This window comes from Vipera ursinii, assembly GCF_947247035.1.
Source record: "Vipera ursinii genome assembly, chromosome: 1".
NCBI lineage: Eukaryota > Metazoa > Chordata > Lepidosauria > Squamata > Viperidae > Vipera > Vipera ursinii.
Window position 1 is genome coordinate 290,056,400 of NC_139512.1, and position 26,136 is coordinate 290,082,535.

Consider the following 26,136-nt stretch of genomic DNA (forward strand, 5'->3'; position numbering starts at 1 on the left):
TGTATCTCCATCGTAGATTAGATATAAATAAGGGCTTTTCCTTAGTTTAGGCAGCAGTCTAATGGAAAATAGGTCTTCCCACATGTATTTTGGACAGATACATATACTGCATGGAATCCTTGCAATCTATTGGATATAGAACTTTAGACTACCTCTACTAATGTAGTCTTTAGTTCAGTCCTGCCCAACCTTTTGCTTCATTACCCAAAACTGATTCAAGGTTCAGCAAAACGTTCAATTTTGTGCTGTTTATGAAGGCAAGAGTGGAAAATTCCACTTCGTAGGTGCTTGGAAATGGCAGTAATTGCAATGTGACCTTTCATTGTGGATTCTTACCAAAAAAGACTCCAAATGATCCTTCCAATAAAATTTTGCACTGTCTGCTTGACCTAAGCTCAGTCATTTGTTCTGCAAAACCTTTAATGGGTTTGTGTCATTACCCAAAGAAGAACCACTTTTACCCAGTTTTGGCAATTTACTCAGCTTTGGGAAGTCCTATTTTAATTGGCTTAATCTAAGTGAGATTCAAGGTGCTGGTGATGACCTATAAAGCCCTAAATGGCGAGGGTCCGGGATATTTGAGGGAACACCTGCTGCCAGCATCAAGTTCCCTTCGTCCAGTGCGCTCCCACAGGGAGGGTCTTCTCAGGGTGCCGCTGGTTAAAGATTGCCGGCGGGTAACACCCAGGGGTAGGGCCTTCTCAGTGGGTGCATCTGCCCTGTAGAACCAGCTGCCTGCGGAGCTTAGGACTGCCCCCGACCTCTGTTCATTCCGCCGGGACCTGAAGACCTGGCTCTTCAAGCTCTCTGGCCCAGGCTGAGAATTTTTTAATTTTTAATTTTAACTGGTTTTTTTTATTTTTCTCAGGGTTTTATTTAATCTTTTTAAATTTGTTTTAACGTTTGTATTGATTTTCTTTTAAATACCCTGTAAACCGCCCTGAGTCCTTCGGGAAAGGGCGGTATATAAATCTAAATAAATAAATAAAATAAATAATATTTTAAATGATTTAGAGAGATCTAGAAAGTTGCTTAGTTTATCACCATTACCTTATATAAAGTAATTCTAAACAGCAAGGGTTTTCAAGGTAAAAATATGTCAGGAAGAGTTAAACGGTTTTCTACTGAAAACAGGCATGTGTATCTAAATTTATTAGTGAGTCATGGCTTAGAAAAATATTTGGGGAACTAAATGAGCAACATGGATGAGAGAGATAAAAGATTATCAGAATGTAAAGCAACTTTGGGAATTGAGCATGCAGTCCAATATATTGCTGATAGGGCACCCAGTAAAAATATAATTTTCACTTATTTGATCATAATTAATTTAAACAGGTTTAACAAATATGTTACAAATACATAAAAACTCAAATACCTATTTAACGTTACTCCTTTCACATATTCAGTCCATAAAAAATTATATCATTTAGTAAGAAGGATGATTACTAAGATTCAGAATCAATCCATTCTTTCCTGGGCCTCTTTTAGAATGAGGAGTCAAGTTCATGTCTTATACTGGAGCTTGTCATATCACACTATACAAATTAAGAAAAGGCATACTCTAAAGTCAAATTTTCCTATTTATATTAGGTAGACTGAAATGTTGCTCTCTGAAATGTATTTTGAAAGGCTAGTTGTGAAATGCTTGGATTTTAAAACTGTCCAGTAATAGACTTCCCACTTTTGGGGACCAAAGTAACCACACAACTATCAATTACATCTGCAAACAATTCTCAATATATTTTAAATCCAACCCACATTTCCTGCACTTTGCCCTCAGTATATGCAGATTGGAAATAAATTCAGCATGTTGTTAAATATAAATGTTTGCAAGTCTAGAGATCATGGGCAACATCTTGAGGCAATAATTGTTCATGTCAGGCTACCTCAGAGTTGACTGCAGATACAGTCCATGAACATTATCTCTCCCTGCTTCAAACTTTCCATTTTTTGAGTTTTTTGTCTGGTGCGGTTTCCAGTGCTTGATTGATAAAGCAGACAACTCTTACCCTTAATCTCTCCCTTATATTAAAAAAAAGAAGCAAAAGATTCTAGCACTATGACAGCGCTTATATTTATAGCATTTTCTGTTTATTCTTTTAAATTGAAAAAGGGACTTTCTCAGTGACAAATATTACAAAAACAATCCATCATTTTCCAGACTGTAATCACCTCACACTTGGCTCTAGTTGCATTCTTACAATAATTACAGAACGTTTTAAACTCCAGAGCAGAGTAAAACAGGAGAAACATAGAATGGCAGACAAATCTTAACTTTCATTGAGAAATCTGTCCATGGTCTGTTTAAAGGCTCTAACTGACAATTGATTGTGTTTTTTACTCTATTTTCAGTATGTGTACTTGGGTATGTTGTAATTACCAGAATTAAAACTGATGAACTTTTTAACAATTACACTGACTCTAAGTTTACTGAAACAAGGGAAGAAAACAGGTCATAAATTTGGAGTATTAGTCACTTGTTTACCATGTATTTGTGTTGAGTTCTGTGTGTAGGACAATTGAATGTCATTTTTGTATTTTGATTGCTCTTCTGTTTACTATGGTAATTCTAGCTGATGACTTTGCATGTTTCCCTTTTTTCCAAAATTGCCAGCAGAAAAGTAATTCTGAACGTTGATAAATGCGTCACATTTTGTTGGCAAAACATGTATTTCATAATAAATAACAAAGAGCAAAACATACATCTCATATTGAAGAATAAACACTTTTTTCTTGGGGTTTCCAGCTAACAGACTTCTTGGCTCAGGAGTTTTTATTCTATTTATTGAAACCACGATCATTTTCAAATTACAATTTAAGAATAGTGTGAGACAGCTTGTACGTCCCTAGAATCATAATGCATCTGCCAATTTAAGTCTCAATACTTGGTTTGCTCGTCCCTGAAATACAATCAATTATTTTCAGCAAAGTTCCAACAAAACAGGCCTTTTTTGCAATGTAGAACATTGTACGTTTGAAAAGTGACAAAAATTACCTCATTTGGATTTTTGCAGCCATTCAACATTTGTTGGCTCTATGTATTGCCTGTCAGCATTTTTAAGTAGTCCATTTTGTACAGTTATGCCAAGGTAGAGATATGTGTCCTTCCCGCCCAAAAAACCCAAAACAAAACCCAATGCTTATGCTTATGATATAGATAGCCTTCTTTTAACAATCACTTGTTCAACGACCATTCAGAGTTATGATGGGGCTGAACAAGTTCCAGCTGTTCCTGCATCTCCACAGTCCCATGGTCATGATCTGGGTACTTAGCAACTGGCTTACGCTTATAACAGTTGCAATGTCCTGCAGTCATGTGATCACCATTTATAACCTTCCTTTTCTGGCTTTCCACATACTAAAGTCAATGGGAAGCCAGTAGAGAAGGTTACGGACTGTTCTAATATGTCATTTGCACCCTCCTCTACCTGACAGTAGCCACCACTGGGCTTGCTATGCTCACACTGTGCCTCAGGCATCCTTCCCCATCTGACATAGCCAGCTCCCCATTACACTCATGCTATGCCATGAGGGCACCTTCACACTCTCCCCTACCTAGGAACGGTCACCCCTGCAATGTTTGCACTGCACTTTACCTGTCCGCCAGCCTGTTTGGAAGCCATCTGGGACTTGTTTAATGACCCTCGTTCCTTGTTTTAACTATAGCAATGGGAATTGCTGTTGCTAAGGTAGATAGTCCTTTAACCTTGCACTTTACAACTGCATTGCTTAGAAATGGAAATTCCAGTCCCAATTAATGTTGTTAACCAAGGACTAGCTTAACTGGGAAAATGAAAAATTGAGGAAAAAAGATAATAAATGCTACTTTTATCAGTTGCTGAAGGAAAGTGATTTCAGTACCAAAGCCTATTATGGAGTGATATACAATGAGAGTATAATGTATTTAGATAAGGGCATTCCATTCTATTCCCTACCGGTATCTTTTTCCTGACTACCATATTTTTTTCTGCAAGGAGGACAGAGAGTGCAATGAAGGACCAGCTTCAGGATTCTGTGGACTCTCTTAAAATGACCATTTGTCTCACTGCTTTACCCTACTGCTCAGCCAGCCCTTCCAGTCAGAATTGCTTTTATGCTGTTATGCAGGAACTAACAGCAGTGGTAGCCTCATTTAGGGAAAGAAAAGAGGTGGAGGGGCTGCAGAGAAAGAGCCATTGTGATTGCAATCCCTGCCTTAATGGGTGTTCAATAGCATGTAAACACTGCTGGCATACATGCAAACTGTATGCTTGTGGGTTCAGTGTGCATAATGTGGAACAGGGCAGGCAGCACAATCTTTGATCACTCAGACAAGTCTATGCATATACAGTTTATATGCATGGCAGGGTGTGTTTACACAGGCTAATAATGGGTGAGACGAGCAGCAACCAACTTCGGTGGTGCACTTCCCTCACTTCTCTCTTGAGTGTTCTTGGATGGTTTGTCTGAGTTGGGCTAATAAGACTCAGGCTAATCAGTTTGATAAATTTGGTGATTTAGGACATTGTGAGCCATTTTAATAGTTTTCAACATGTTCTGAATTGATTTTTTTATATTTATAAGATCATAAGATGTTAAAATGTTGGCTTGTTTGCTTTCTTTTTGATCAGCCACTACTGCCTTTTGCGGTTTATCTGGTGCTGTTTATCTCTTGAGGGTCTCTCACTGTACAAAAAAGCTCTCTTGAGCTGATTAAATTTGGACCTGATGAAGCACTAGGATTTTCCTTAGGCAATGCTTCACTGCCTTGACCCTTACAACTTTCTATTATTTTAGAGGCTAAAGTCCTCTAGGAGAGAAATATTTTGTATTGAGCCAAGAAGGAGGGAAGCTGTCCAGACCCAGTAATAATCATGCTGTAAATAAATATTTTGGCATTCCTTTTAAAATGGGCACATTCAGTGCAACATACTTCTCAGTTACAATTGGATTTTTCCTGGTGCAACTGTGGGGCCTTAATCCAACTCAGTATTTAAAATATAGAATTAAAATATAAATTCTATTTGTGTTTGATTTTTATATGAAATTATTATAACATACACGTTATGTTTATATCTGGATATGATAATATTCTTTATTATTTGTTATGGACAAAGTAATACAACTATAAGAAATAAATATGAATAAAATATTAAACTGAACCAGAAAGAAATTAAGAAGGGATAAGACAAAGGCAATTCCTTTAGTAGTACTGTAGTAATAGTATTTTAAAATATGTAAAATACATACACATGAACTGTGTTGATATCATAACTTTAACTTTTCCCTTTCAGCTTACTTTTCTCTAAATCATATATTACACCTATCACTTTTCTATCTCATATTTGGAAACCATTTCAGATCACCACAGTCTAAAACCACTTTTATATTGTATAATAATCTCTATATTTCTTGAGTAACAGGTGCTCATGAGTATTCAGCTGCGTCAAAGCTATAAAGTTATCCCATGGTCTATTTTATCCCTGCTATCAGTAAACAATTACCTTGGAAAGAATGCGCACATTTTCAATATGTAATTGGCTAGATTTATTTAGATCTAACAGAAGGTCAGTCAGTTAGTTAACAGGTGAATGCTTTAATTACTACTGCAGAATCTATCCTGTGTTACAGCATTCTATTTTTCCATGACTAGAGAACTTTCGATTCCTCTCTCACTTCAGACAATGCAAATTTAAATTACCTGAACTCTCCTGAGCAGTGCCGATCTTCAGTGAAATAATTGTTTTCAATTCAGTGGGCTACTACATACATTCTGTCATTGTTTTTCAACCAGTTTAGCCTCAAATCAGGTTTACTCTGCCTCTGTTTAGTAGCAAGGTGATGATCATTTACAACTTCATTGCCTTTTCAGAGTGGCTGCTATATTCTAAATCAGGATTTTTCTGTTTTGGGTTAGGAGCATAGCATTTCCTGAGTTGTGTTTTGTAATTAGATATAACTCCATGGCAGCCATTCTGTGAAATATGGAGAGCTTGGTAAAAGCTTATTATTCGCGATATCTATTTTTGTTGTGTCTGCCAAGTATATTACAACTTCTTTGTCTCTTTCTTTATAGGTGTTTGCAAAAAGCTGTGAGGTACTAGGCTTAGACAAGCCTCAGGTCACTATAATTGTTTTCTGCCACACTCTACTGATAACTTCAGTAAGAAGCAGAACAATTTGGGTGTGATGACTTAAGCAGAATTACTGCATTGCCAATCACTGGATATTCATTGATGAGAAATGTATGTACGTGTTGTCAATTATTGGAGTGTTGCCATTATTTGAACATACTACGATTAACTGGATTGTTGTGTAGTCGGTTTGTTGCAGGCGATAAGCGAGACGAAGGTTCCAAACAGTAACATGCTTTATTGCAGTCAAGCAGAACAGAACTGAAACAGTGGATGCTGTGCAGTTATTTATATGGTTGGCCACTAGGCAGCGGCCAATAGATTTGAAGGAAGCCATTCCCGCCCCAAATCTACCAATGATAGTCCTGGAGACAACAAGTCTGGCTTAGTCAGTAGCCGTTACACATGCACACCAATGAGCAACCGTTAATGCAGCATTTAAACAGACACGTGAATCAGTACAAGCAAAAACCCCAATACGTTACAAGGATAGTGCTGCCAATCATCGTCAAGTAATAGATCAGAGGTATGACTTATCAGGAAGGCAGATGATATTATTATTCTGAAAGTAAATTTTGTCACAAAACGACTGTCACAGAGTTTGTGTCTGTTAATAAAGGGACTGTTGTGAGAGCCTGGCCATTCATTATAAACTCTTTTATGTGTAAAAAGCAAGCTAGTTAAAGGATGCTCCAACCCCATGAATGCTTCTTACTGCCCCAGCTTATCTTTGTTTTTTATCTAGGCAGCTGCTGGGCACACTGTCAAAAGAAGTACTAGGCTGTAGAGCTACCCAACATTATATATTCAAATGTCTATGGAGCCTGTGGAACATTATTTTAAATAAAAAGGGTGCTTGAGGCTGGGACTTGTTTAGCCATGTGTCTGCTTCCAGTTTTCAAAATTAAAAAAATAAAACAAGAATTAAAGGCAGATTAAAGGGAGGGAGCTTGGCAGGAGCCGGGGGGAGTTGTATGTAGCACATGAACCTATTGGAGCAACACTGCCTATTTGGATTTTAACTCTGTTGAGCTTCTTTCATCTTTGGCATTCTCTCTCTTTCTCTCTCCCCTCCCTTTCTCTCTCTCTCTTTCTCTCTCCAAATTTCAAGATGGATTATTCTCCCATTATTAATAAATGGAATAGTAATTTATTATCTATAATATTTATAGATAATAATTAATGGCAGCCTGCCATGTGCCTCCCAACAGTGTTGACTGTGCTATGGCTGTCAGCTTTCCTTCTCTCCCTTTACCTTCCACTTCTGTGTAGGTTTATCACATGGCATTGCTGGGTATACTTGCAAAAATAAAACAACATTACACTAGGCTGATCAATTTTAGACTCAATTTTAGACTCATTTCACAGCCATAGAGAGCTTTCATATGCAATGTAAGGAAGTGGGGCCAATCCTGAAACTGGGTTATAGGTGAACATGAGGGTCAAGATAAGAGAAAGCTCTGAAAAAGACTCATGCAAGCAACATCTGAAAAAAGATCCAGCATATAGGTGTTTCAAAACAAGTGGTGGAAGACGTTGAGCTAAAACGGGAGAATCCTAATTCCACCCCCCCAGCATCTTTTACCAGTGGCTGTAGGTGGCATCTGCTTTTCCTTTGTGTTACAAAGTAACATGTGTGCAAGAGTGTTTCTACTTTCCCTTTGTGTATTATTGTGTGGTTATTATTTCTGTGTTCTGTTTTCTGTTAGGAATCTTTTGGTTTATTATTGTGCACAACTCTTAAGTCCATATGCAATGTGGCAGTATGTAAAGCTCCCTGTAGGGCAGGGGTGTCAAACTGCCGGCCCGCAGGCCAGATGCATCATGCCAAAACCGAGCCCACCCCAGTTGCAGCAATGGGGAAAATGTTGTGATAGGTCGAGACACGTCATGTGACATTGCAAGTTTGATACCTCTGCTGTAGGGGGAGAGAGGGAAGCTTCGAATGGTGTGGTCAGTAGCATTCTGAACTGCCACTCCATTGTGTTTAGTTTTTTTTTAAAAGAAAAATATCCTTCTGACATACAGATGATAAGGCAGATAAATTATCCAGGGCCTTTTTATAAGATTTATTTCCAACTCCCAATTCCATTGGACAAGAAATGGTAAAAAAGCTGGACTAAGGCGGGCTAAGGCTTGATTCAGCAGGACTGCCCTTGACTCATAGATTGTATGTAAGAGGCAAATGTGATATCCGACCAAAAGTCTGGAGAACCACTACTGGTTAGATTACAATGCAAACTGACCAGTAGTCTGATTCAGTATAAAGCAGATTCCTAAGAAGAAGTAATCGTTTAGTTTTATTTCTTTAAGCAAATGACTGAGCTACAATATGCTAATGGAAATTCCAGAAAGATATTTGCATCTCTCTCTCTTTCTTTCTCTCCATCCCTCTTTCTTTCTCTCATACATGGATACACCCAGATATACAAACTGACTCCTTTACATGCATTCATGCATCCATATTTCTTCTCTCCCCGTCCCCCCAGAACACAGGGAGACAACAGCTGATTACTATTTCTTCTCAATTGCTGGAAGATCACATTGTAATTATAGTGACAGAATCTGTATATACTGGGTGAAATCTGTTGATGGACCAAGTGCACTACAGAATGAGAAGTAACCATTGGTTTAAAACCAAAGGCAACAATTTGAGAGTAAAAACTGCCTGAGGGATACTAGCCCTCAAGGTTCCCAAATTTCTCCTTAGAAATTGGAAATGGTGGAATGTGTTTTTTTTTCCTCCTGCTTTTATTATTTACTTTGTGGCAATGTAGTCATGAATCTGGAAGGATCATCAGAGCAGATCTTCCTGTAAACTGTCTTAAAGAAACAGAAGTATAATAAAAATGCCAATGTCGGACTTGGGAGTTGCATAAGGGATATAACTTTGTTTACTTGATGAGTAAAATCATTGGTTCCCTATTATCCCTGTTTGTTAAAAATGTCTGTCTCTCTGCTTTTCACTGTTAAAAGATAAAAAGATGATGGATTTCCTCTTCAGTTGATATTGGCCATGTGCTGAAATAATGCACATGAATGCATATGAGTGACAACTCTGAATCTAGACTGTTCCTTTCTAAATTTCTTCTTCCTTTCCAAACTGCACTATTGAAAAGTAGGTATTATTGAGAAGTTGCCACTGCTGAAAAGTGCTTTGTTTCTTTGACAGGTGTGATGCTACCTAGCATGCCATTCTCTTTTTTTTCTGCAGTATTTCTCTAGGAAATATTGTTAAGCAGTCATCCATCTTAGACGTGTGATTTCCCCTCCACCCCGGTTCGTGGTTAGCATCTTACATTTGTAACTGTTTATAACAATAGTAATAGCTTCCTCATGCTTCACAGCCCTCTCTAAGCAGTTTACAGAATCAGCATATTGCCCCCAATAATCTGGGTCCTCATTTTACTGGCCTCAGAAGGATGGAAGACTGTATCAACCTTGAGCCACTCAGAATTGAACTCCTGGCAGTGAGCAGTGAGTTACCCAGCAAAACTACATTCTAACCATTGCACCACCACGGCTTATATACCAATATGAGGGCCAATTTGGTGTAGTGATAAAGGCAACAGGCTAGATACCAGGGAACTGTGAGTTCTAGTCCCACCTTAACTATGAAAGCCAACTGGGTGACCCCGGGACAGTCACTCTCTCAACCTATTCCAACTCACAGGTTGTTGTTATGGGGAAATAGGAGGAGGAAGGTGAGTTCTGTATGTTCACCACCTTGAAATATCCTTTGCAATTCTCAGTTTTATTACATCTGTATTATAATTTACACTAATACTTGGGGAATGTTATTCTTCTGACTTTCATATGTTATTGGTAATTGGTAATTGACCAGCCTTCTCCGTTACCAGCCTTCTGTCACCTATGGCATGTTCTTCTTTTTCTTTGAACCCCAGATTATTTTTTGGGTTACTGGACATCTCCAACCATTTGCTTGCAAATACTGCTGCCTCTCCTTGCCTTGTTTTTAGGAAACAGATACATCTTCAGATGTCTTTTGCTTGCCTACTAATACTACTCCTTCTGTCTCCCCTTGACCATACATCACATGTGTTCAGTGCATTTATCCAAGCTGCCAATGCCCATTGAAGTCTGCTCATTTATTCACTCCTACCATGCTGATATCTTCTTCCCCATCTTTTCTGCAAATATCAGAGCGTATCAAGCATTTACCTACCTCTTGGTGAATCACCGTTGCTCTTTCTTTTGTTCTTTTCTCACTTCTGTACTTTCTCATGCAATGCACTATACTGGAAACCAGACAAAAGCATACTAGATGAACATGGGCAAATCTGAGCCTCATTTAACTGTCTAGGTCATATGGCAGACCTACCTGATATGTATCAATTGCTTTCTATCTATATGCAAGTTTCCTGTAAAGAAAGATCTGTGTCTAAAGCTTGGGGAGTTGTTAATAGTGAACATAAAAAGTTTTGAGCTACTTGGGTTAATGCATGTGTCTCAGCCATTTACAGAAAATTGAGGTGCCTAACAAAATAAATGTTGGTTGGAGCAAGAAAGGTCCATTGGAAAACAGACAATGGAGAAATACTGACATGCAAATGGATGCTTATTGGAATGATGTTGAATGGCACTTAAGCCCTGTGCAACCGAACATTTCCCTTTTTAGCAGGGTATCTGATGGACAGGCAATAGCTGAACTCAGCTAATCTGTCTAGGTTAGTGTCTCTCCACCTCAGCAATTTTAAGATGTGAGGACTTCCACATGCTGGCTGGGGAATTCTGGGAGCTGAAATTCACATATATCAAAGCTGCTGAGCCTGAAAAACATTGGTCTAGACCAGGGGTAGGCAACCTCGGCTCTTTTATGACTCATGGACTTCAACTCCCAGAATTTCTGACTCAGGAATTCTGGGAGTTGAAGTCCATGAGTCATAAAAGAGCCGAGGTTGCCTACCCCTAGTCTAGACTCTAGACAGAAGGTGAAAACATTTTTATTTGAGGCATTATTATGTGTCTTAAATTCCTCAAATCTTGCCATTTTTATTCTTTCTGATTTCATTTTAAAGTTAGTACGTTAATCAGATTGCTTAGTACTTTTGCATTATAATGGCAATATGAAATAAGGCAGACTGACCGCATTAAAGTAAACTGAATAGCAAGTAGCTATCTCTTCAGATCTGTCCTTTGCCATTTATGAATAGTAATTTTTTAACTTCAACCTTCACAAAGCTATTACATTTGTCATTATAGGTAAAATGATTAGCCTGCTATGAGGCCCTGTTTTTGAAGTAGTCTTCAGAGCCATTTTTCTTCTTGAACAAAAGTTAGGTACGTTGCTATTTGCAGAGATTCTTTTGAAAAAGCACTGATTGAAATCAGCAAATGTGCTGAATATTGAAATGGTGTCAAGCTGAGAGAACAGGAAAGGAAGAGGGGAAAAAATCTGGTTGCCTCACAGAGAATTTTACATGTATTTTTTTTTAGGTCCCAGAAGCTCTAAACCAGACATGTCAAACACAAGGCCCGGGGGCCAGATCCGGCCCGTGAAATGGTTTCATGCGGCCCGCGAAGCCATCCTGGAAACAGTGAGGGAACGGCCCCCCACTGACTTGGCCCTGGCCCAGAGACCCTCCTTCTGCCAGAGACCCTCAGATCTGTCCCACTCCTGCCCAGGCCCCCATAGGAACCCTTGACGCAAATGATGTAGAGCTGGCCACGCCCACCCAGTAGGCCATACACACTCTAGCCACACCCACCCAGTAGGCCACACCCACCCTGGCCACACCCACCCGGCCCCCTGAGGGCAACCACAATGCTGATGCGGCCCTCAATGAAATTGAGTTTGACACCCCTGCTCTAAACCAATAAAACCAGCCAGAAAGATAATTCTGGGACTGATCAATACCTTGCAGTTACAATCTAAGATTTCTGTTTTTTGGGGGTTTTTTGTTTTTTTTTAAAAGATGAATAGGAAGAGTGATTTAATTTTGCTGAGCAAAATTGGGTTATTGCTCACCTGACATCTTTTTTTATTATCAACAATTGGTTCTATTCCATACAAAATAGAAGATTACAGAATACCAGCAGAAATTAACTTGTATTGTAACAATATAAAAGTCTCTTAGGTGTTATCTAGAGAGAAACATAGAAATGGACTGTAGGTTAGACAAGTGACATTTACCTTGTTAAAAGAAGTCAAGGAAAATATCTTATTAAATTTTAAGCTTATATTTCCCTCAAAAGAGTGCCCAAGGGAGATGGCAAATGTTTGACCTTGATCTAAAATAGGTACCAATTTCTTGAGAAATTACCAAAAGTAGAATACAGAGAACTCTGTCTCTAAATGATGCATCATAAGGCACATCATATGACCCCACTGACTTATGACAGCAGTTCCAGCAGTCCTAGTTGTCATCATTAGGCATGATTGCATGCTTGAAACATCACGTGAACATGTGATTGCTATTTGCAACCTCCTGCTGGCTTCCCCATTGATTTTGCTTGTTGGAAGCGGACAGTGAAGTTTGCAAATGATGATGACATGACTACAGGATTCTGCAATGTTATAACTGTAAGCCAGCCTAGACATACTTGAATCACGATCATGTGAGCACAGGGATGCTGCAGTGGTTGCAACTGTGAGGAGCTGTTGTAAGTACCTCTTGTTCAGCACATTGTAACTTTGACTGGTCACTGAATGTGTGCATATTCACCAAGGATTGCCTATATTGCCAAAACTATCTACTCTTTTGCAAAGCTGCTGAGCTGTTTTCCTGTCATAGAATGTAGCACTAAGCAAATGAACGTGTGCATGTGTGTTTTGGGGGAGATGCTACACTTAAGTACCATTGCACGCTCTATGCTCTGGCTCTCTGCCCTTCCTCCTCATAGAAACAAATCACTAGCAGAGCTGTATGAATATATTCAACAGAGTCCCATTTGACTTCTGATGAGAAAATGTCTCAAAAATGAAGGGAGCTGTGCAGGAGAAATTGGAAAGGAAATGTCAAGAGGTCTGATCTGTGCAACAAGCTGTAGACATTTCCCTTAGCACACTTCAGACTTTCTGTCCTGCCTGTTATTTTTATATTATCTTAAAATAATAATAATAATAATAATAATAATAATAATAATAATAATAATAATAATAATAATAATAGGAAAACTGATAAATAATTGTAAAGCAAAGCATTATTCTCAAGCCTTATCTTCATTTTTTAAAAAACTCCCCTGACCCCTATGTAGTTCTCAAATTTATTTCTAGAGAATAAAATTAGTGGATAGCTGCGGCTCAGGATTTCTTTGGAAGCTGTCCTAGTTGCCCAGAAAAAAGATTAAAGCAAGCCAGAGAAGGCGCTGCTTCTCTAAATTTTCTGCTGGTAAATATGTATTTTGTGAATGGCTGTATTTACTGTGGCAGCCATTTATTTGTCAACTCCTCCATGACATTATATGATAAGAATACCAGGCCATGCTGTCACATTCCAAAAATGTTCACTGCCTGAAACAGTGGACTATTCCTACATTATTTAACCTCTAATAATAAAAGTACATTTGGGATGTATACTGCAAGTCAGGAAAAAAGTAACGTCAATTCCAAGAGGATACAGATAGCCCTTAACTTACAATTCGTTGCATAGCAACCATTCAAAGTTATGATGGACCTCCCCAGAGCTACTCCCAACCCAGTTTTGAAGTTCTGATGGCTCTCCCCCGCCTCCCATCTGCACTGACGTAGTTGCATTTTGAGTATTTGGCAATCCGCCTGCATTTTCAGCCATATGCAGCATCACAGGGTGGCATGAATACAATTTGCAACTTTTTTAGCCGAAAACATGGTTATTTCCAATTTCTGGCTAAAATACCCAACTGCTTACCTAACAACCAATGTGTTTGCTTAGTGACTGTTGTGTTTGTTTAACAAGCATTGGAAAAAAGAAAAATCGGGTGACATGGTGGCCCACTTAATGACCAGCACAACTTGCAACTGAATTATGGGTGCAATTATGGTCATAATTGGGGATTATGACCATAATTACCTGTATTTAAATACCTGTATTTAAATACAGGGATTACCTGTATTTATGTGATTAGCAACAGGTTGTTTAATTGATATGAAAGAGGCTGCATCAGAAAATGGAAAATTTGTCTAAATGAAAAGAACAAAAATCATTGTACGTATGTAAAGAACTATGGAATTAAGAAAATTTTGGCTAAAAAAGGCTACTAAACAATAAAAAGCTTTTGAAAATGACAATGTAGATAGAAATGTTATTAATAAGTAATTAGCATATTAATATTAATTGGGTGCAGGCAGTAAAGGGGGGGATGTTTTGATTGTTAAATTTAAAAAAAAGAGTTAAAAGGGGACAAGGATGAGAAGCTCAGGCATAATCTGTTGAAGAGTTATAATTGCCTGCTAAGGCCAGTAACAGGCAAAGGGGAATAAGGATGTGTCCTGATTCAAGCAGCCTGACTTTCAGTTTTCTCATTCAACTCTGGAAAGCAAATTCAGGAACTCATCTAGAAGGGACAGATATGCCTAGTAGAATTGAATCACAGAGCTTGGACAGTTGAAACAAGTAGCCTCCCATTCCTATAAAACAGATGTTAACGCATACAACTTGTTTCTCAAGAACTTTAGTTGCGATTTGATAGCTTAGTTTTTGTTCTGGGGACATTCCATGGAATGGCAGATGGTTAGTGAGAACCTTCTATACCAGAATCAGGGTTCCAAGCAAGAAATCAAATATGTTTGTATGGGAGGGTTTGCATAAATGGGGAAAAATCAAGCTGAACGGTTTTTTACTGGGACTGTGAAACTGGTCAAAGGTTTTAGGAATTGATCTGCTGGCTAAGATCACCTATGAATCTTTCTACAGAGCTCTGCCTTCAAGGGATGGAAGCATCTCAAAATTCTTTGAATGGGAAAATATCCCCATGGAATCTATTCTGCAAACCACAAAGCAGAAGTTTTACAAATTGAGTGGAACTGTAGTTGATTTGGAGGGGAAAAAGCTCTCAGTTATCCAAGGAGAATACAGGCAGTTTTTAAAACACAAGATTCTACCAGAGTTCCAAATATATTTTTTAAAAAAAACATATTTTCAAACCACTATCATTACATACATTTGAATATTTGGTATCAGGAGAATGTGTTAAAAATCAAAACAGGCTAGTTTGTAAATACTGCAATAATTGCTACACATTATAGTTAAGGAACATTAATAACTAGAATGTGGTAGGTCCATAACTTCGATAATTATATTAAGCTGCTCATAAAATGTTGAATTGAGTTTTAAATTGTAATTAAATACAGAAGGCCACTTGCTGTGGTGGTCTTGAATATAATATATGCAAATTAATGAAGAAGCTGCCTGCTTCTAAAGTATTTTAACTCCCACAGAATGACAAGATTTGTAGCTGCTGAGCCTCAGTACAATTACATATAGGTTTTCTGTCACCATAAGTTGATTTTCTGAGAGACAAAGAAATATTTAAGTGATTAGAAATATCTACTGTATGTAGGCCAGGTTTTCTCACTGGAGATAGTAGAAGAATGCAAATCCTGAAAACTCCATAAAACCAATGTAATAACAATAGGCTTTCGTGGCTTTTAAAAAATAAGTTATAATAGCCGATTGCACAATTGGGAAAAGGGAAAAAGTAGTCTATAGCAATTTCAGGAGAAATGCCTTAACCATAATACCACACTGTTGTGTTTTGACACCTGCTGCTATGGTTAATGTGATCTGTGGAAAAGTTTATCAACTATCAGCTATCTTCTAATGTATGGAAGATGAGCCATTACAATCTCAAAATTCAGTTAATAGATCTTTTACATTCCCAGTTAAAAACTCCTGATTCATGAAATATTTCTACAGGAGCCTCTCTGCCTGCCCTCCCCTCCCTCCCTCTCTCTCTCTCTCACACACACACACCAATAAATTTTTCCTTCTTATTCAGCTGTGGATCACAGCATGCTAGTATGTCCTCTGTATACAACATATACAAATTCTAAGCAAGACTTCTGACGTCAGCCCCCACTGTTATGCAGATCATAGCATTAAGCTTGCAGTTACAAAACTAGTCCAAATTGCTGCAACTCAATTCCTATATTTCAGAAATTTCTTCAATTTCACTTTATATTTTATCCTTTGAAACCTTATGGTGTATCTTTAGTAATATTTTTCAAGAGTTCTTCTTCCAACTCCAAAGCGCATAATAGCAACTTGTTATATCTAAAAGGGAGAATGCAAAAAAAAAAATCCTTGTTTTTTTAAAAATGACCTAGAGCTGGGAGGGTGGGGAGAATGCTACATTGAAACTATGCTGATTGGACTGCAAGATAAATCAGTGTGTCCGATTAGAGGAAAATCCCCACAGATTTAATTAGTTATTTAACAAAGGGTTTTCAAAATTTGCAATGCTGGGGCAAATTTTGTATTAAATTATGAATTGGTCCTGACTGTGTGTAATAATTGTATATAAAGGTATTACAATGATTTGCTTTATGACTATACTACTTCCAGTTGAGTTTATTTAACAGATACAATACTATAAAAGAGTGGCTTAAATCACTCAAGGAATATACTGAAATAGTTCCAAAGGTATAACTTGAATAGCTGTATTATTTTAATGAAATTGAGTTTATGATTAAAAGTATAACAGCAGGCAGTAAGGATTTATTTGGCTTTGAAGAGGCAAGCTGATAGGCTTTCATGGAGATATGTGTAGGCATATAAACATATAGACAAAAACACAGATGCAAGCAGAAACTAAAATTATATTCAGTTGTGTCTTGGATCACTGAGCTGCAAATCATTTGCCATTTGAAGAAAGTTACATTCTCAAATTAAATTGAGGAATTCAGGTGTGATTAATCTCACTCAATGGGATCTTCACTATGCATAAACTCTTAATTTTCTTTCCTTTGGTTGCCTGGTCTAAGATTGCAGTCTAATATATTTTATAGGAAGTAAGTTCTACTGAATTCATAGCAGCACTTAACTCTGAGTAGTCATGCATAGTATTACATTGAATTAACTAGCAATCTTGGAAAAGAGCTATTTTAACTAACTGTATAAAACTGCTCACATGGTATATTTGAGTCAGCCTTCCCACAAAACCAAAATGTACCCCAAATGTGTATTTTTCTCAGAAGCGTCAACTCAGAGTTAAATAAATTGTTACTTTGATTCATTTTTTAATTGTTCCTCAATATCAAGAATCATAGTATTCTCTTTTGGTAACAATACATGCATGACACACCTAGCTCTGTATTATAATGAATTTACTGCTAAACCTGGTCAGACCAATATTCAGTGCATGCGTAAAATTTTCCTACATAATTTAACTCTACAGTTCTACTTTTAAACATAATGGAAATTTCCATTTTGGTTTTTAAAGAAATCTTGAGTAGTAAGTAGTTCATGAGTAAGTAGATTTCTAATATAGAAGAACTGAATATCCAGAACTGAATGTTATAGTGCTTTTTCTAGGTAATCAAATTTCAAACATCCTTAAGGAATAATAAGCCCTTAAGAGCCTTCCTAAAAGCCAGGATCTCAGGAATCAAAGTGTTCCCCAGAATGGGAGAAGTCACTAAGAAGGCATGCTGTTGAATTCCTGCCCTGTCACGTCCTGTAGAATGGGCCCCCTCAGGAGTCCCTGTTCAAATAGTGGATGGTCTGGAACAAATCTTGTTGGCAAAGATGATTCTATGAGTATCCAGAAACTAAACTATGTAGGCTTTAAAGGTAATTGAATGGTACATTTTGAATTGTACCATTATGAAAATAGTAACTAGTGTAGTGTCCATAGCATTGGATGAATGCCTGTCTAAATATAACTCCAGTTAGCTGAAGGGTTACAGATTCTGGACTAGTCATAGCTTCTGGATAATCTAAAGGCAGCTTTAGGAAGAATGTGTTGCAATAGTCTAGTTGCAAAGGGAAGAGAGCATGGGTCACTGTTGTCAGGTCCATCAGCTGAAATGAGAGGGTCCTCTGAACTTGATTGTTTTCTTGCAGATGAAAACATTTCATTTGGTAATGAAACAACTGCAAGAAACATCCAAACTCAGACAGCACCAAGGACCTCTCATTTCAACCCTAAGCCTCAAATATTCTCCTTTATCAGGTGAAGCTGGACAAAGACCACAGCTTCCCCTTGCTCCACACTACATAAGCTGAGATTCCACCAGGATCCCAAAATATGAATGTGTCCTTTTAGAAGGTGTGGAAAGTTAGTTTTGGGACCAGAGTTGAGGCAGATCATTTACAGACAAACAGCAGCGCCATCTAGCACAGATTTAATTAATTAATTTCATCCATATAAGCTCTCCAGATTCCAGGTCAGAACTTTTATTACACCCCCAATTTGGCATGATAATATTAATTTGAGTATAGTTAGCATATTGATGATATCTGCCCCAAATTGACAGACAAACTTCCCTAGCAGTTTTATGTCAGTGTTAACATTTTATTTCTAACAGCATTTTATTTCAGATTACTAATTTGAAATATTGTTTTAACAAACTCTGTTGTGGTTTTGTTCCTTCAATTTTGGGAGGGCCCAAATGTAACTCAAAGAACTGTTACAATTGAGATTTGCATTGCTATTAATGGCTGGGTTGATGAAAATCTTAAATCTTAACTTCATTTGGGGAAACAATCTGTACAGATTTTTCATAATTTCCCATACATAAGTCATTGTATAAACTCTTTAAGGAGATTAAAGGTCCACTTTGAATTAGCACCATTGTGATAATCACATTTATACATATAAATTAAGCAATATCTTGTGAACATCAACTATTTTGATGCATTTGGAAAGAAAACTTTCTTAGGCCTTTTCCCATAGATAAGAGAGGAGCTTGTAATTATTATACTATTATCCACAGTCCTTCATTTTTCACTTCTAATAGAAAAAGAGAAAAAATGTAGTATGTGTATTTTACATTCATTTTTTCAATTGTTGGCCAACATGAAATCAGGCTGTCCTGTTTTAATGCCATTCCAAAGGTTAGTACTGTCAAAATGGCATATCATTCTAAGGTTTTGAAAAGACCATTTATCTTCCAATAATTCTTTAAGAAAAAATGTCAGCAATGGATATTTTGGTTCAATACGTATTTTTAAAAAATTAAATACTAATTAAAGTAGCAGAACAACAAAGTGTTAGAATATTTGGGAAAATAAACAGGAGAGATGTAAAAGCATCTAACCGAATATAATAACAGAAATAATTTGGGTATAAACTGTAGATATGATAAAGAATCTGTCTTGGAATTATATGTTGGCATAAATTAAGATGTTGCCATTCTTAAAAATTAATTGACACAAAAGCTTAAAAATATGCAGCACAGGCTTTCAGAGTGTACTCAGGAGAGCTATATGTTTATCTTTTATACAGAATATTTATTTTTGGTAAACATTCATTAAAACCACAGAATTGAAAAAATGGACAATTGAATAACAATTTGGAGGGTAAACGTGTATAAACAATGGAGCAAGATAGACAAGGACTAAAGATACCGTATATACTTGCGTATAAGCCGAATTTTTCAGCCCACTTTTTGGGCTGAAAAATTCCACTTCGGCTTATACTCCAGTCAACAAAAAAACTTACCGAGGACTTGTGCGCGGCCGAGGCTTTGGAGCTTCCGGGATCGCGCTCACCTCTCCCAAGCCACCGCCGTCCGGAGACCTGCCGAAGTTTGGGGAGGTTTGGGGAGGTGCGCGCGCACCTCCCCAAACCTCCCCAAACGAAGCCGGGTCTCCGTTCCTCTGCGCCCTGCCTGCCTGCTTCTTTCCACAGCGGAAAGAAGCAGGCAGGCAGGGGGCGGAGGAACGGAGACCCGGCGACGTTTGGGGAGGTTTGGGCGCCTCTCCAAATATCCCCAAACGTCGCCGGGTCTCCGTTCCTCTGTGCCCTGCCTGCCTGCTTCTTTCCACAGCGGAAAGAAGCAGGCAGGCAGGGGGCGGAGGAACGGAGACCCGGCGACGTTTGGGGAGGTTTGGGCGCCTCTCCAAATATCCCCAAACGTCGCCGGGTCTCCGTTCCTCTGTGCCCTGCCTGCCTGCTTCTTTCCACAGCGGAAAGAAGCAGGCAGGCAGGGGGCGGAGGAACGGAGACCCGGCGACGTTTGGGGAGGTTTGGGCGCCTCTCCAAATATCCCCAAACGTCGCCGGGTCTCCGTTCCTCTGTGCCCTGCCTGCCTGCTTCTTTCCACAGCGGAAAGAAGCAGGCAGGCAGGGGGCGGAGGAACGGAGACCCGGCGACGTTTGGGGAGGTTTGGGCGCCTCTCCAAATATCCCCAAACGTCGCCGGGTCTCCGTTCCTCTGTGCCCTGCCTGCCTGCTTCTTTCCACAGCGGAAAGAAGCAGGCAGGCAGGGGGCGGAGGAACGGAGACCCGGCGACGTTTGGGGAGGTTTGGGCGCCTCTCCAAATATCCCCAAACGTCGCCGGGTCTCCGTTCCTCTGTGCCCTGCCTGCCTGCTTCTTTCCACAGCGGAAAGAAGCAGGCAGGCAGGGGGCGGAGGAACGGAGACCCGGCGACGTTTGGGGAGGTTTGGGCGCCTCTCCAAATATCCCCAAACGTCGCCGGGTCTCCGTTCCTCTGTGCCCTGCCTGCCTGCTTCTTTCCACAGCGGAAAGAAGCAGGCAGGCAGGGGGCGGAGGAACGGAGACCCGGCGACGTTTGGGGAGGTTTGGGCGCCTCTCCAAATATCCCCAAACGTCGCCGGGTCTCCGTTCCTCTGTGCCCTGCCTGCCTGCTTCTTTCCGCTGTGGAAAGAAGCAGGCAGGCAGGGCACAGAGGAACGGAGACTCGGCGACGTTTGGGGATATTTGGAGAGGCGCCCAAACCTCCCCAAACGTCGCCGGGTCTCCGTTCCTCCGCCCCCTGCCTGCCTGCTTCTTTCCGCTGCGGAACGAAGCAGCCGGCGGCGGAGGCTTGCAGAACGGCGGATCGGCTTATACTCAAGTCACCAACTTTTTCCAGTTTTTGGGGGTGAAATTGGGGGTCTCGGCTTATACTCGAGTCGGCTTATACTCAAGTATATACGGTACTTTATAGCCCAGGGAATGATATCAACAAGGTACTCTTGTGGCCTTCACCAAATTCCCTAGGCCCAGGATAAGGAAAGCTGTTTAAAGAAAGCATGGGCATTTGCCAAGAAATATTCAAGTTCTTAGCTGATTCATTTTCAAACCCATACTTCGTAAATACTCTGGTTGTAAAGTCACCCCTTGTACCAGACAGCACTTGATAATTTCTGGTGTCCAGCTTGTATTACATGGGCTAGTATTAGCTTGTCTAAGGAAGGCTTTCTGATGAAGCAAAGTGACATACATGTTTGAGGCAGTCATAAGAAAAGCCAGGCCCAATGCATCTGCCTGTGAGAAGATTATTCCTCAAGAGTAAGGCAGGAATGGTTACTTGAGAAAATACCAACAGCTGACTCTACTACAGCAAAAGAGACAGGAGATAACATCTAAATGCATACTAAATTCAGTTCCCAATCTTACAAACCCATTCCTCCCAAATTTTATTTTGGTGGCAAGTAGTTTTTCAGAGCAAGACATATGTGAGCAGCTTGTCATCCTTCTGCTGTACACCTAACATCTTTGACCACTATGCTTTCAATGCCTTGTTCTAATTCTCTGAGGTCACAGTTTCTTTGTTGAAGTGAGGTGAAATCCATTGACATCATTGTTCTTTTTTAAATCACTAAGTATCATTTCTCTCACCATCTGACTTCACTCTTATCTTTGCAAGTCTTTGATCCTTTACCTTTCTTGGCCTCATTGGCACCCCCATGGAGTTAGTTCAACGTATATTAAATTAATCTAATTACAAGGAGCTCCATTAAACGCATATTAATTTTGAACCAATCAAGATCTAAGATTCACTGTGATTTTCCAATTGGACTGGAGAACATAGAGGAGGAGGAATTAATGCTAATCCAAAGAGATCATCGCAAAACATTTTTTTCAGCTGCTGAAGAGAAGACTGTTTGGAGACATTCATGTGGTAATTGGTCTATACTTGTTCCCACATGTTAGTTGTATAATGGCAAGTCAAATTTGTAGAATTTAAAAATATATAAAAAATAAAAGTACACCAGACTCTTAAAAAAAGAGAGTTCAAAGTTCCAGTCTGTCCAACCATGGAGACATCTAAGGAACTTATAACTTCATCTGTTCTTTGTGTACATATAGTGTAATTACAATTGCAGGAGAAAAACTTTCTAAAATATTTTTCCAGTATTAAAGCCATTCTCATGCACTAGATACAGCAAATTGAAAATTGTAGCCGTATATTTGGAAGTTGGATTGTAGCAATGTCCTAAATTTGAATACAGGAAATGTCTGTTTATATATTGAAAGTATAAGAAATTTGAGTTCTCAGTACTTGAATCAAAGTGCAGTTTATTTAACTTTCTGAGTTGTTGCTTGTATGTTTGATTCTCAGCTGCACGCATACATCTCTACATCTCCCTTTTTTTCCTCTCCCCCTGCATAACAGGAAACAGACTACATATTGTTTTAAGTTCAAAATATCTTGGTGCAAGTTCTTTATATGTTGTTGATTTTCCTTGGGCACAGTAATAGAAATTAACATAATATACTCATAATTGTTCCTTATATCCAATATTTCACATGTATTCACATGACACCCACAACAAAAATATGTTGTGAACCAACTATCCGTTCTAAAACAGAATTTTCTAATATTAACTCCTTTTTAAATGCTGTATTAATTTTGTTTTGGTTGGCTACAACAAGGCCTGTATTCTTACCTGAAGAACTATATAATAAAAAGTACCATGTATAAATTTAACCATTTCTAAATTTTTGCCTGTTTTAATTAAGATTGATTCATGCAATAAACACAAAAAAGTCACTTTTATAGGCAGTTTTGTAGCTGACATCACTTAGCAACAAGGTGGAGATTTCATTAATTATTTTATAGCATTGTCATTTCGTTTTCTTTTTCCTCTTACAGAGCTGCTCAGAAGTTGAATCTGTCATCCAAAAAGAAGAAGCACAGACCCTCAGCATCCTCCGTTTCTGAATCTCATCTATTTGCCACGAAATTCAGCATGATCTTACAGACCTCACCTCCACCAGCTCCACCTTGTTTATTAAGGGCAGTCAGCAAGGTGAAAGATACTCCAGGAGTGGGCAAGGTACAGATTAAACCTTTATACTTCTACTAATCTGTTACAGCAAAACAAAAGTTGTGAGCCCAAAAATGGCATCTCTTAAAGCCTGGGTCTGTCAGTTGGCACCAGCTGAAATTTTTACCATAACTGGTTAGATCAGGGGTGTCAAACTCAATTTCATTGAGGGCCGCATCAGCATTGCGGTTGCCCTCAGGGGGCCGAGTGGGTATGATCTGGGTGGGCGTGGCCTACTGGGTGGGCATGGCTAGAGTGCGTATGGCCTACTGGGTGGGCATGGACAGCTCTACATCGTTCGCATCAAGGGTGCCTATGGGGGCCTGGGCAGGAGTGGGACAGATCTGAGGGTCTCTGGCAGAAGGAGGGTCTCTGGGCCAGGGCCAAGGCAGTGGGGGCCGTTCCCTCACTGTTTCCAGGATGGCTTTGCGGGCCGCATGAAACCATTTCACGGGCCGGATCTGGCCCCCGGGCCTTGTGTTTGACATATCTGGGTTAGATTAACAAAGAGGCAAAATGCAATAGCTTGATTCTTTAATGCCAAAAGTAGCTTCAAAACAAGGAAACGTTATTCCTGCATATGAGATTTTCCCCCTACAACTGTGCATTTATTCTTCCACCCTTACTCAGGCAATGTTGACAAAGCTGACTCCTTAGTACCTATTTCTTTGAAGCCATTTTTAATTAGTATAAATAAATTAACCTCAAAAAATGACCTCAAAAGAGAGCTCACTAAATCATATACTCCACCATAATAGATTAAGTAATAGATAAGTATTAGATACATTAAATAGACTATTCCAGAGTAATCAGTAGATAAATATTGTATTGTAACAGTATGGGTTGAATCAACTATCCCTATTAACTTGATACATGTTTGCAGTAAAAAAAAAAAGATTTGGTTATTTACAGTGTAATTCTATGCACGTTTGCTCTGATTTGATCAGGCTTATTCCCAGGAAAATAGCAATTATCAACGGTATAACATTAACATTTGAGAAAAGTAATTATTTATTATCTTTTTCTATCTCGCATCCCTCTCTATAAATACAGATCAAGTACCAAAACCAACTGGAACTAGAAATAAGTAGCTTCCTGTACATTCTTGACAAATGGTAAAAATGGCAGAATGTCAATCCACCTTGGCAAATGTATTTCACTATTATTCTACTTTAATTTCATGTACATTGCTCTAAAAATAATAGTTACATTGCTTTTTAATGGCATTTAATGCCAGTCTCAAACGGACTGGAACTAAAATTCTTAAGGATAGTGCAGTGAAAGAAGAAAATAATATGTCATGTAATTTCTGACCCTTCTCTTTCTTCTAGATTAATTTCCATCAATTAAAGAAGTGTACATTGCAGATAATTACATGTAGCAAGAGAGTTAGAAGACTCATATTACCTGATATTTCTTTGGACATACAGTATATATGTAGTTGATGGGAATGATTTCATAGGACATTTTAGTGGTCTTATAACTACGTTTGAGGAATTCCAACATTTGCTTCTCAAATGTAAAAAGGATTTTGAACTAGAATTGATAAACAAAGCCATTATTTCAGAGATTAATACAGTAATAATCAATACAATACAATAATACATTAGCTAACCCATACTTGGATTATGTTTATGTAGCAAATAGTTCTGGTACTACTACGATGTTATTTTGATATCATTATAGCTGTTCACTCACATTGCCAGGAAACAATTATGATAAAATAATAAGCAGTTCCCACATTTGCATTAAATGAACCTGCTCTTCGCTTCTGCCCAAGCTTAGCCATGTTTTATTGATCCTGATTACAGACCTGGCATTTTAGAGCCTACATTACTTACAAACAGTCCCACTTTGGCCTATAAGCTTCTTTCTTCTGGCTTTCTTACCAAAGCAGACTACAATTATGCAAATTTAATTCAAGATCAAAGGGCAAGATCAGAAGTGCTTTCTGAAATAATTCTTAAATTCTGGCCTGAATGGAGTATGAGGGTTGAGGAATCATATGCTATATATTTATTGGAGCTTATTTTGTATTTGCATGAATGAGCTTTCTGCATAGTCTAGTAATCGGCTTTATCAAAACCCCAAGTCACGCAAAGAGAGATGCTCAACTTTAAACAAATGTGAATTTAACTGTTCTTCAGATTATTCCCAGCTGAATCCTGGATGATCAGAAGAGTAAAGGGTTCAATGGACAAGGTCTTAAGATGTAGAACTCAAATACTAACATACTTTATTATCGTATATTTGTTAAAAATGCCTGAAATTCTATATCTGAATGTGGAATGTTTCCACCATAAGTAATTATTTTTATTCCATATATTGATAGTTGAGGGCATAATAGGGGAACTAAGTGAGTCCTTTCTTTCCAAAAAAGGGAAGAATATACAAAAACGTCTAAGTGTGCAAAACATTTCAGATTTAATATTCTAAGTATAAAAATGAAAAGCATTCTGTTTCTAACATTTTGAAAGTGTTCTGAGCTCAGATCAGAGTATTTTGAACTCAACTGCTTTTTACCTCAAAAGCAAAATGAATGAGATGGTCTATTTCCCACTGAAGGAGATTTGAGTACAAAATCAGCATTTTGAATGTGAAGAATGGGAATATTTTACACATATCTAAAAGGCATTTTTACAGTTTGTTTTAAGCTGAACCATATATTATGCCAGTTCAGATAAGGATGAGCATGAAGCAAGAATGTTTCAGGAAATATACTATGTGAATAGTGGGATTGGATTATTAATTTGTTTATTTAAAAGACTTTATATTGCTTCAGGAGCAAATGACTCTAAGCAATTTACAGTACAATATACACCAAATCAAGAATTAGAATCGTATATACTTAGTATATTAC

The 26,136-nt window shown here is 38.5% G+C and overlaps 1 protein-coding gene across 1 annotated transcript in view; it reads left to right on the top strand.

Annotated features, from left to right (window-relative positions):
• Positions 1–26,136, top strand: part of KIF26B (kinesin family member 26B) — a 334,140-nt gene that overhangs the window by 189,608 nt on the left and 118,396 nt on the right. The window contains exon 5 of the mRNA XM_083349906.1: positions 23,102–23,285. Within this exon, the coding sequence (XP_083206032.1) occupies positions 23,102–23,285 (184 nt within the window). The remainder of the gene's footprint in view (positions 1–23,101; positions 23,286–26,136) is intronic.